Consider the following 12,994-nt stretch of genomic DNA (forward strand, 5'->3'; position numbering starts at 1 on the left):
GCAAAGATGTCATAGGTCAAAAGGTCAAGGTCATAAAAAGTCGAAATGTCAAATCAAGCAAAACAGCGTATAATTACTCACAGACCGGAACTTGGAGTACACAAGAGACAACAAGGAAGCGCGGGAGCCTACAGGTGGCGATTGGAATGGACTCACATAAAGTACTTAGATGCCAAATGACGTCATAGGCATGACGACACTGACTAAAACGTCAGAATGGGACACGGACACAAAATACACGACACAAAGGTGACCATGACGTCATATGGTCCACAAGCATCTTCGTTCACAGTGACGTCATAGCTGAAACATCATAGCAGGACACTGTGACGTATTTTCACGTATGACGACAGCATAACCAAGTCACAGACGACTGCACATGTATCGTTGTTTGGAGCGGGAAACACTTAAAACGGCTGTCGGGGCAACAAGCTGCATGCAAAAAAAACAAAACAATACGGATCGTTACCTCTAAATTCAGACTATTATAACTTAACCATAAAAGTCATCATACCTATCGATTTGCTTGGAAGTGTAAGCAGAGCTAACAGGCCTGTTTGTCGTTCCCATTGATCGGGTTACGGACTTATGCTGATTAACATAGAGGCAACAGGTGTGGGGCAATAGAGCTAAATCAAGTGCTGAGCCATTACTAGTATTACAGTGGGGTGGGAGATGGATAGGGATGTGGTAATATTACCCAGTGCTAGATCGGTCAATTCATTTTGTACAATTTGTTTAACTGAAGGGGATGGGGTGGGGATGAGAGTGCCATTGGAAGTAAAGGGGGTGGGGGTGGGTGGGGGTGGCTATTTCTACCACTTATAGTTACCAATAATTCTCTATCTCCGACACAACTCCCCCCATCCACCCCCTACCCGTAACGATAGGTTGATTTGTACGATTGCGCTTTTTATGCCCATTTTCCACATTGCACTGGGTTCCGAGGCTCATTATTCCCATTAACTATTTTTATACGGTATATTAGTTTCAACAAGTGATAAAATTCCATGTATATGTGGTCATTTGATCAACTTCTATGAGATGCCGATATAGCAACTGATTTAAAAATGAAAAATGTCCCGGTCAATAAGGGACTTAGTATAAAATGACAAATGCCCCGGTAAATTAGGGACTTAGTTAAAAATGATAAATGTCCCGGTAAATAAGGGACTTAGTTTAAAATGACAACTGTCCCGGTAAATAAGGGACTTAGTTTAAAATGACAAATGCCCTGCTAAGTTAGGGACTTAGTTAAATATGACAAATATCCCGGTAAATAAGGGACTTAGTTAAAAATGTTAAATATCCCGGTAAATAAGGGACTTAGTTTAAAATGACAAATGCCCTGCTAAGTTAGGGACTTAGTTAAAAATGACAACTGTTCCGATAAATAAGGGACTTAGTTTAAAATGACAAATGTCCCGGTAAGTTAGTGACTTATAGTTTAAAACGACAAATGTCCCGGTAAATTCGGCATCACAAATATTTAGTAGAGATGTTTTTAAAACCTTTTGGTTTAAATCGACTTTGTCTGGCTACATGATCGTGCCTATTTCTATAACATACAATATATATATACAAACATGCAGGAGGAAAACTTTCACACTGTCGCCGTCGTCTGAATATCAATACTCCTAAGCTTTGAGTTTCTTTAAACAAGCTTATAATGTTCTGTATTCTCATAACCATCAATCTGCGGTAAGTACCTTGGGATTGTCTCCAGCAGACCTCGAACTCGCGACCCAGTGTCGGAGGACTGGATGTAGTAGACGGTCAGACGTCTTAACCACTGAGGTTTCTAGATTATACATGTTTTGTTTGTAGAGTGTAAACATGTTTATTACAAAAATCAGAAATTAATCATTTAATAGAAAAGATATTTTTCATGCCTGCGATAATTGCCAAAACAGATGTAAGAAATGTTGAAATGTGTGTGTTTGGCACTATCCTTGATAGTGACGTCACAGATCATAAAAAGAAAGAAAAGAAATGCAACACCATGAACAGATCACGCCCCACGAAGTAAGGATATTTTGACGTTCTGTAGCATTTCTGCAGTTTGTGGTAAGGCACGGTTTGATAGTTTCTCGTTAAATATAATGTATACTTAGAAGTGTATGTTCACGATGAGATCATGTATTCTGACATAAATATTCCTCTTCCTAAATCTCATTTGATTTCGATGTTTCTATGAAATATTCCTAATGAAAGTTGCTATCCAGATATGGACGCTTACGAAATGGAGAAACGGAATATGACGCACAAGTATTAATCAAATAGTGTCACTGCATAACACACCAAAAACAGCGTGCGCAGAAACCCCGTCCGCACAAGGTGAGCAGGACAGTGCGATTTGATAATCGTCCACCCCTTTGTACGCCTTTCTCTCCTCACCAACATGCGATTTGGTACAATAAGTTGATCAATATTACGGAATAAGAAATAATCCGGAACCCACGTATGAACAATATGTAACAGTATTGATACAGTATGACCCCTCTGTACAGTATTAATACAGTATGACTCATTGACCAGTATTGATAAAGTATAACCCCTTTGTACCAGTATTGATACAGTATGACCCATATGTACCAGTATTGATACAGTATGACCCCTCTGTACAGTATTAATACAGTATGACTCATTGACCAGTATTGATACAGTATAACCCCTTTGTAACAGTTTTGATACAGTATGACCCATATGTACCAGTATTGATACAGTATGTCCCCTCTGAACCAGTATTGATACAGTATGGCCCCTCTGTACCAGTATTGATACAGGATGGCCACTCTGTATCAGTATTGATAAAGTATGGCCTCTCTGTACCAGTATTGATACAGTATGGCCACTCAGTATCAGTATTGATAAAGTATGGCCCCTCTGTGCCAGTATTGATACAGTATGGCCCCTCTGTAACAGTATTTATACAGTATGGCCCCTCTGTACCAGTATTTATAAAGTATGGCCCCTCTGTACCAGTATTTATAAAGTATGGCCCCTCTGTACCAGTATTTATAAAGTATGGCCCCTCTGTACCAGTATTGATACAGTATGCCCACTCTGTACCAGTATTGATAAAGTATGGCCCCTCTGTACCAGTATTGATACGACCTGACCCCTATGTACCAGTATTGATACAGTATGACCCCTATGTACAAGTATTGATACAGTAGGACCCCGTATTGATACAGTATCACCCCTCCGTACCAGTATTGATACAGTATTGCCCCTTTGTACTAGTATTGATACAGTATGACCCCTCTGTACCAGTATTGATACAGTATGAACCCGCTGTACAAGTATTAATACAGTATGACCCATTTGTACCAGTATTTATTCAGTTTGGCCCCTCTGTTCCAGTATTGATGCAGTAAGATTCCATGTACAGTACTGATACAGTATGACTCCGTGAACCAGTATTGATACAGTATGACCCCTTTGTACCAGTATTGATACAGTATGGCCCCTCTGCACCAGTATTGATACAGTATAATCCCTTTGTACCAGTATTGATACAGTATGGCCCCTCTGTACCAGTATTGATACAGTATGACCCCTTTGTTCCAGTATTGATACAGTAAGATTCCATGTACAGTATTGATACAGTTTGACTCCATGTACGAGTATTGACACAGTAAGATTCCATGTACAGTATTGATACAGTATGACTCCGTGTACCAGTATTGATACAGTAAGATTCCAAGTACAGTATTGATAAAGTATGGGCCCTCTGTACCAGTATTGATGCAATATCATTCCGTGTACAGTATTGATACAGTATCACTCCTTTGTTCTAGTATTGATACAGTAAGATTCCATGTACAGTATTGATACAGTATGGCCCCTCTGTACCAGTATTGATACTGTAGGATCCTTTTGTACCAGTATTGATAAGGTATGACCTCTCTGTACCAGTATTGATACAGTATGACCCCTATGTACCTGTATTGATACAGTATGGTCCCTCTGTACCAGTATTGATACAGTATGGGCCCTCTGTACCAGTATTGATAAAGTATGGGCCCTCTGTAACAGTATTGATACAGTATGGCCCCTCTGCACCAGTATTGATACAGTATGATCCCTTTGTACCAGTATTGATACAGTATGGCCCCTCTGTACCAGTATTGATACAGTATGACTCCGTGTACTAGTATTGATACAGTATAACCCCTCTATACCAGAATTGATACAGTTTGACCCCTCTGTTCCAGTATTGATGCAGTAAGATTCCATGTACAGTATTGATACAGTATGACTGTAACAGTATTGATACAGTATGGCCCCTCTGTACCAGTATTGATACAGTATGACCCCTCTGTACATACAGTATGACTCCGTGTACCAGTATTGATACAGTATGACTCCGTGTACCAGCCTGTACCCAGTATGACTCCCTGTACCAGTCTTGATGCAGTAAGATTCCATGTACAGTATTGATACAGTATGACTCCCTGTACCAGTCTTGATGCAGTAAGATTCCATGTACAGTACTGATACAGTATGACTCCGTGTACCAGTATTGATACAGTAAGATTCCATGTACAGTATTGATACAGTATGACCCCGTGTACAAGTATTGATACAGTAAGATTTCATGTACAGTATTGATACAGTATGACTCCGTGTATCAGTATTGATACAGTATGACTCCGAGTACCAGTATTGATACAGTAAGATTTCATGTACAGTATTGATACAGTATGACCCCGTGTACAAGTATTGATACAGTAAGATTTCATGCACAGTATTGATACAGTATGACTCCGAGTACCAGTATTGATACAGTAAGATTTCATGTACAGTATTGATACAGTATGGCCCCTCTGCACCAGTATGGATACTGTATCATCCTTTTGTACCAGTATTGATACAGTACGGCCCCTCTGCACCAGTATTGATACTGTATGATCCTTTTGTACCAGTATTGATACAGTACGGCCCCTCTGCACCAGTATTGATACAGTATGGCCCCTTTGTTCCAGTATTGATACAGTAAGATTCCAAGTACAGTATTGATAAAGTATGGGCCCTCTGTTCCAGTATTGATGCAGTAAGATTCCATGTACAGTATTGCTACAGTATGACTCCGTGTACCAGTATTGATGCAGTAAGATTCCATGTACAGTATTGCTACAGTATGACTCCGTGTACCAGTATTAATGCAATATGATTCCGAGTACAGTATTGATACAGTATGGCCCCTTTGTTCCAGTATTGATACAGTAAGATTCCACGTACAGTATTGATACAGTATGACCCCTATGTACCAGTATTGATACAGTATAACCCCTATGTACCAGTATTGATACAGTATGGCCCCTCTGCACCAGTATGGATACTGTATGATCCTTTTGTACCAGTATTGATACAGTATGGCCCCTCTGTACCAGTATTGATACAGTATGACCCCTTTGTACCAGTATTGATACAGTATGGCCCCTCTGCACCAGTACTGATACAGTATGACCCCTTTGTACCAGTCTTGATACTGTATGATCCTTTTGTACCAGTATTGATACAGTATGGCCACTCTGCACCAGTATTGATACAGTATGGCCCCTTTGTACCAGTATTGATACAGTATGGTCCCTCTGTACCAGTATTGATACAGTATGGTCCCTTTGTACTAGTATTGATAAAGCATGGCCCCTCTGCACCAGTATTGATACAGTATGGCCCCATTGCACCAGTATTGATACAGTATGACCACTTTGTACCAGTATTGATACTGTATGATCCTTTTGTACCAGTGTTGATACGGTATGACCCCTATGTACTTGTATTGATACAGTATGGTCCCTTTGTACTAGTATTGATAAGGTATGGCCCCTTTGTACCAGTGTTGATACGGTATGACCCCTATGTACCAGTATTGATACAGTATGACCCCTATGTACCAGTATTGATACAGTATAACCCCTATGTACCAGTATTGATACAGTAGGACCCCGTAATGATACAGTAGGACCCGCTGTACCAGTATTGATACAGTATGACCCCTCTGTAACAGTTTCGATACAGTATGCCCCCGCTGTACCAGTATTGATACAGTATGACCCCGCTGTACCAGTATTGATACAGTATGACCCCGCTGTACCAGTATTGATACAGTATGGCCCCTTTGTACCAGTATTGATACCGTATTACCCCTCTGTACCCGTATTGATACAGTATTGCCCCTTTGTACTAGTATTGATACAGTATGACCCCATTGTACCAGTATTGATACTGTATGATCCTTTTGTACCAGTATTGATACAGTATGGTCCCTTTGTACCAGTATTGATACAGTAGGACCCCGTAATGATACAGTAGGACCCTCTGTACCAGTATTGATACAGTATGACCCCTCTGTACCAGTATTGATACAGTATGACCCCGCTGTACCAGTATTGATACAGTATGACCCCTCTGTACCAGTATTGATACAGTATGACCCCGCTGTACCAGTATTGGTACAGTATGATCCTTTTGTACCAGTATTGATACAGTAGGACCCCGTAATGATACAGTATGACCCCTCTGTACCAGTATTGATACAGTATGACCCCTCTGTACCAGTATTGATACAGTATGACCCCGCTGTACCAGTATTGGTACAGTATAACTCCGCTGTACCAGTATTGATACAGTATGACCCCTCTGTACCAGTATTGATATAGTTTGACTCCCATGTACCAGTAAAAATACCATTTGACTTTATCCGTGCATTTGTTGCTTAGTTCCGTCGCGTATCCGTTTTATAGCGTCCAGTTCTCTGTTTGAATCTTTCGCGTCTTAGTGGTCCAGTTTTTTATTTGTGTATAAATAACAAATACATCGTACAAACACCGAAGTTAACAAGTTAACATAATCCCGGCCGTGACTCCAGCAACCCCGCACAGATTTTACTTTCCAAGATAGTTCCAGTAAAATCGATAGCCACTATGACTACAGTTACACTGTTCATCCAAAAGTAAGACTTAATTAAGACAATTAAGCCGGAATTGCCTCAACCCGTCAACATAACAATTTATTGGAATCATCAATGACGTCAACAGAAATCATATATACTTTCATATATCAATTATCGCACGCACGTGAATTCTATCACCATGCACGTGAACATACAGAAAAATAATATTTTGATTATAATTTAGTACATTATTTAACGCCTGCGGTATGTTATTGTTAGAGGAAACACAAAAGAAGTATTTTGTTCGAATCGCTGTTTCGTTATCTCAACTTTTTCACTTAACGCCATACCAAATCCAGTTTTACAGAAATTCAAATTTTCTCAGTAACTTTTAAACGCGTCATATCTCCACTGGTTTTAAACTGATAAAGTATCGTTCAGTTTTGATCGTAAATTGTACAGATATTGTTTACACAAAATGAACAATCTGAACTTAAAATCCGACATCGACGTTGTATCCCATTAATACATGAATCTATAACTTTAACGAGTTCAGATATAATAACCGAACCAGTCAATTTCGTTTAATTGACAAAAAGTAATATATGCGTTTTGAGTCATGAAATTGTTAAGTAAGAGGTATATGGCGTATGGATTGATATTCAGAACCACGGCAGACAATACAATCGTGTCGTAGGGTCGATAAACAAGTGCAACCAATATAATGGGTACAGGAAGGATGTAACACACACAAGACAATAGGGAGGACGTATTCATGCTATCTGTTGAGACGAAATCTGAAAATATATTATATAGTGTCAATACAAACATAAATGTGTCTCTTGAACACATTGAATGAACTCCATATATGTATGTATATAAACCATTTCCCTATATGTGACCAATAGGTGCATACAACTACACTACCATATACAGAAAAAATAACATAATCGGTGCAAAGTGCGCATAATTGTTGATTAAACATATGTAATTGCTAGTTATACATAATAAAGTTACATGTAATGTAATTGGCACTTCCATATAATATAATTGCTAATTACATTTAATGTAATTGTTAGTTAAATGTACTGTAATTGCTAATTACATATAATGTAAGTGCTAGTTACATATTATGTAATAGCCAATGACATTAAATGTAATTACTAGTTGCATAAACTATAATGTAATTGCTATGTACATAAAATGTAATTGTTAGCAACATTTAATGTAATTGTTATGTACATATAATGTAATTGTTAGTTACATTTAATGTAATTGTTATGTACATATAATGTAATTGTTAGTAACATTTAATGTAATTGTTAGTAAATTTAATGTAATTGTTAGTTACATTTGATGTAATTGCTAGTTACATTTACTGTAATTGCTAGTTACATATAATGTAATTGTTAGTTACACATCTATAAAGCTTAGTTACACACATACACTTCTATAATTGCACGCTACATGTCTACAACTTTTTCTTTAACATGATAGGAGTACTAGTGCCACATCTATAATTGAAAAAAAATATAGAAATAGCACGATTCACGGACATCTTTATTGGAGAGAATATACTGATACATTATCTTCAGTCGGGGTAACAGTACGGTAGCGATGGAGTAGAAGTTAATGATACTGTCATATCGACATTTTGTAGCTATTTATGTTTTAAGATGATAATAAACATGGTAAAGATACAAATCAACAAAACTTATAGTTGTAGCCTATCAATGGTCTTAGATAACTGGTGGCTATATATAGTTAATAGTCTAACATAACTTATAACTAAAGTTAATAGTCTAACATAATTTTTAACTATAGTTAATAGTCTAACATAACTTATAACTATAGTTAATAGTCTAACATAACTTATAACTATAGTTAACAGTCTAACATAACTTATAACTATAGTTAATAGTTTAACATAACTTATAACTATAGTTAATTGTGTTACATAACTTATAACTATAGTTTATTGTCTTACTTAACTTACAACTATTGTTAATTGTCTTACATGACTTATAACTATAGTTAATTGTGTTACATAACTTATAACTATAGTTTATTGTCTTACTTAACTTACAACTATTGTTAATTGTCTTACATGACTTATAACTATAGTTAATTGTGTTACATAACTTATAACTATAGTTTATTGTCTTACTTAACTTACAACTATTGTTAATTGTCTTACATGACTTATAACTATAGTTAATTGTGTTACATAACTTATAACTATTGTTGATCAATTGTCTTACACAACTTATCACTAAATTAACTTAAGTACACTTTTTATAACACGTAGGACAGTAGATAAGCAGTTTTCATACAGAAATTATAATTATTTAAATTATAATAGCAAGATTATACTAAAACCTCATCAAAATAGTATAATTGGTCATATCTTACACATTCCCCAAAAGAGTTCTACAAAAGAGTTCCAAGAAGAGTTCTACAAAAGTGTTCCAAAGAAGAGTCCCTCCCAAATAAGAAACATTAATTTGATATGGGCATCGTTAATCACTTGACTACATTTATAAAATTCATGTAATTTTCATCATTAGGAACTGATATTTGTTTTACATGGGATGGGGGAAATCTAACAGAAAATACAGGCTGTAACGTTATCACAAGACCGTGTTTACGGACGAACATTAGTTATCTTCCTCCTATACCGAATTACAATGTGTTAATGAGTCTGACATCTCGTTATATGATCAAGAAGAAGATTACTGAAAGCACGTATTTGTGAATTATAATCAAAATACTGTATGTGGTTTATGTGATATTTCATTATAAAAAATGTTTTTATGTACGACTTCCGGATTTTTTGAATACCAAAATGGCGCTGCTATTTCACAAAAATGGCAGTCCTGTCAGGAATCTCTTCAAGACCTTGATAAGTTGTCGTTAACGATCTTGTTAACTTTTTAAAGTTGTAAACTTAAAAAAAAAGATTTATTGTTTTTGTTTATGACATAAAATCAAAACTATCATGAAAATACGTAAATTTATAAAACACTATTCTTGAAAACTTATTATAAGGCATTTCGATAGGAAGAAACATAAATTAATCAACTATTCATTTTACAGATATATAGATTATATATTCAGCATAAATATTGCTATACATACCGTATATATAGATACATGTATAATTAGGGTATTATGATATATTTCGCATACGAGCTAGACATTGCACAACAGTTGTAGGGTCACAAGCAACACACATACCCATCAGCAACTGCGGCGGTCCCCACGTGCAACATCGGAATGGAGATTAAAGCGACTGTGAGGGGTGGAGGGGGGATAGACAGCTCGGTGTCCAAGCCACCCCCATTTCGTGACAGGAGACCCGTTAAAGCTCTTCACCGCCGCCACCACCACCTCCACCACATAGAGCTCTACAAGTCCGTTACACATGTACACACGTATAGCTCCAGTGCCAGCACCACCGCCACCACACAGAATACCAAACGACACGGGATTACACTTCCGGCCACAATAATAAATTCCAAATACGCCTAAGCTCGTGAGCAGTGTAACACTGTGATCAAATTGATAATATATGATATAAATGTATAATTAATCAATCAATAAATCAACTGATCGATTAATCATGTGACATTTTTTTTTTGTAATTCTTTTCATGAGCACACGTCCATTATTACAACATATATCATGAATCAATCGGAAATACGATATTCCGTGGTTAATTTTTGAATGGTGTTTTGAGATGTCACCTGGTCGACTTCCCGCCCGGGTACAGCTGGCTACTTTCTAACACCATCACAGCCTGTGCTCCGACACACCGACAATCCAGCCTCTCCGTTACTTAGTGTAGCTTACGAATGACTGTGTTACAAGTCTGACACCACATTCACAGTATTCAGTGCTAATATCAGTGTTTTATAGAATGACATCACGGCATAATCATCATCATGATGGCGAGTGCGTATGTCATGTGACTTTGTTCCGGTGTGACGACAACACGACAGTTCAAGATAGCTAAGCTTAAAGCTAGGTTATTCTCGCCTCAAATCCCAATTCCCATTGACAAACAGAACGTCGCCGGGTCTGACGGTTTCCGTGGTTGACAATTGAACCTGTGGTGGAAATGACCTATAGCAGCTTCCCGGGTCTGCTCCAGTCGTTAGCATATCGATCCCGTTGAACATGTATGCGAAGGCGACACTTGGGGAGCTGGTGCCGCAAGAACGCACGACGTACCTTGTCACAGAGTGCTACACAGGCCTGTCAGCATGTACCTGGCAGCTAGCTCGACACAAGCTCTAAAAAAAGGCCAAGTCGGCTCGCTTACGAAAAATTCCAATTTCTTCACACGTGTACTACTACTACTACATCACAAATGGCAGACGACACAGACAGTTTTACACTTGCACGACAGAAATCATGTCCGGTACATAACATGCTGGCATTAACATCGATGAAAGACAAACATTGACCGTTCAGCAACTGATAGAGCGCAAAACAGAAGGCGGACCACACATTATTGATACATTATCCTTACTAATGTCTATGGCAGGAAGTAATCAAATTAGAACGGCCGCTTATCACATTGCCTGTTACAAACACCCAGGTTTAACTAGGAACGCAAGATTATCACCAACCACAGGCTTGCAGTGCCGTGCTTGCTCGACTGGAATCGACACAAATTTCCAAAGACATAGTTAATAAATAGTCGCCGTCCAATCGTATTCATGGAAACCCGGAGACGGTATAGAACAGAGAGTAACAGAAAAAAAGGCGGGAATTCCCAGTGGAGCAGACGAGATTCTCCATACAAAGAGAACTGATTCTCGTATCAAAGCATCAACTTGTAGCGTATTTGTATATGAAAAAAAGTGATAAACCCAATACCATGGTACTGCTGTCAATCAATGAAGTAGAAAATGGCCGGTGTCATGTTTCAAAACCTTCAAGACTAAGTCTTTGGCCTACGTGATAAATATGGAATAAATATATCAAGATGCTGATCAATGTCATAAGACATGAATTGTTTTAGGCATTGATCATGTGACTTTGCATTAACGTTCACTTAACGGATTATACAGTGTAGAGAGGCCAGGAGACGAAGAGTATGGAGCGGCAGCTAGGCAGACGGATCATCGACTCCTAAACTCAACAGAGAAACCAGAGGCCAGAAATCTATCGTAGTCTGCTGTGACAAGCAACTCCATGTTGGTCTTGCGACACGTATTCAGGCGAGACGAAGAAATGGTTTACGAGACTGGTGCGAATTTCTTGTCAAACATACATATTCGGAGAGTGATACGTTTTTCTTGTTAAACATATATATTCGGAGACTGGTACGCATTTCTTGTCAAACATATATATTTGTTAAGTGTTCTGAATTATTTTTTTTATCACTAATAAAGCATTTTACTAGAAAAGACATAAAAGGGTTGAGCCAATGACTTCTTACATACGAACAAAGGCTTGAAATTTAACTGATGATTCCTCGTAGAAGGATCATATTTCCCGTTTATGATATTCGTTATTCATATGGCTTGAAACCCTACACAGAAATGTTAAACTTTCTCTTTTGATTGATTTTAATAACATGGAAAACAAACCAAAACAGTTTATAATGAGATATCAATTATATGTCCTAAAATATTGTAAAATTCTATGTTGACTTGAACACAATGCATTGATCAATGTTTAACCTTATACGAGATAATTTGTTATTCTGAATTTAGACGTAAGCTGCTGCACTAGTAGGTTGTAGCACGATACCCACAGTTCAATTGTAATATTAATTACAAATACTTTTATTTACAGTGTCGCATCAAGTCCCATATAAAGGAAACAAGAACAAAAATGTTCATTTGACTATGAGTGCAGCTTGGACAGTGTCATTCATCTCCGGCCTCGAAAAACGTGGGAGTATCGTAAGAACTTTAAGGTCACGTAGGGCTGTCCCTGGAGGAATGTCGTTGTCACTGACGATTCATTATAACATTTTACTAGAACGTAAAGATGTCAAAGGCCTCTAGAGTAAGCACATGAAAGGACCGACAGCAGTATAGTTAATTACTAATTCAGTGATAATTACTTCTTTCC

General features: G+C 37.7%; 1 protein-coding gene across 1 annotated transcript in view; it reads right to left on the minus strand.

Moving 5' to 3' along the window:
- Positions 1 to 10,946, minus strand: part of LOC110454434 (potassium voltage-gated channel protein Shab-like) — a gene marked incomplete at its 3' end in the record, with an annotated part of 60,197 nt that extends 49,251 nt beyond the window's left edge. Inside the window, exon 1 of the mRNA XM_021503928.1 lies at positions 10,651 to 10,946. Within this exon, the coding sequence (XP_021359603.1) occupies positions 10,651 to 10,697 (47 nt within the window). The remainder of the gene's footprint in view (positions 1 to 10,650) is intronic.
- Between the last annotated feature and the right edge of the window lie 2,048 nt (positions 10,947 to 12,994).

This window comes from Mizuhopecten yessoensis, unplaced genomic scaffold (genome assembly GCF_002113885.1).
Source record: "Mizuhopecten yessoensis strain PY_sf001 unplaced genomic scaffold, ASM211388v2 scaffold7837, whole genome shotgun sequence".
Lineage (NCBI taxonomy): Eukaryota > Metazoa > Mollusca > Bivalvia > Pectinida > Pectinidae > Mizuhopecten > Mizuhopecten yessoensis.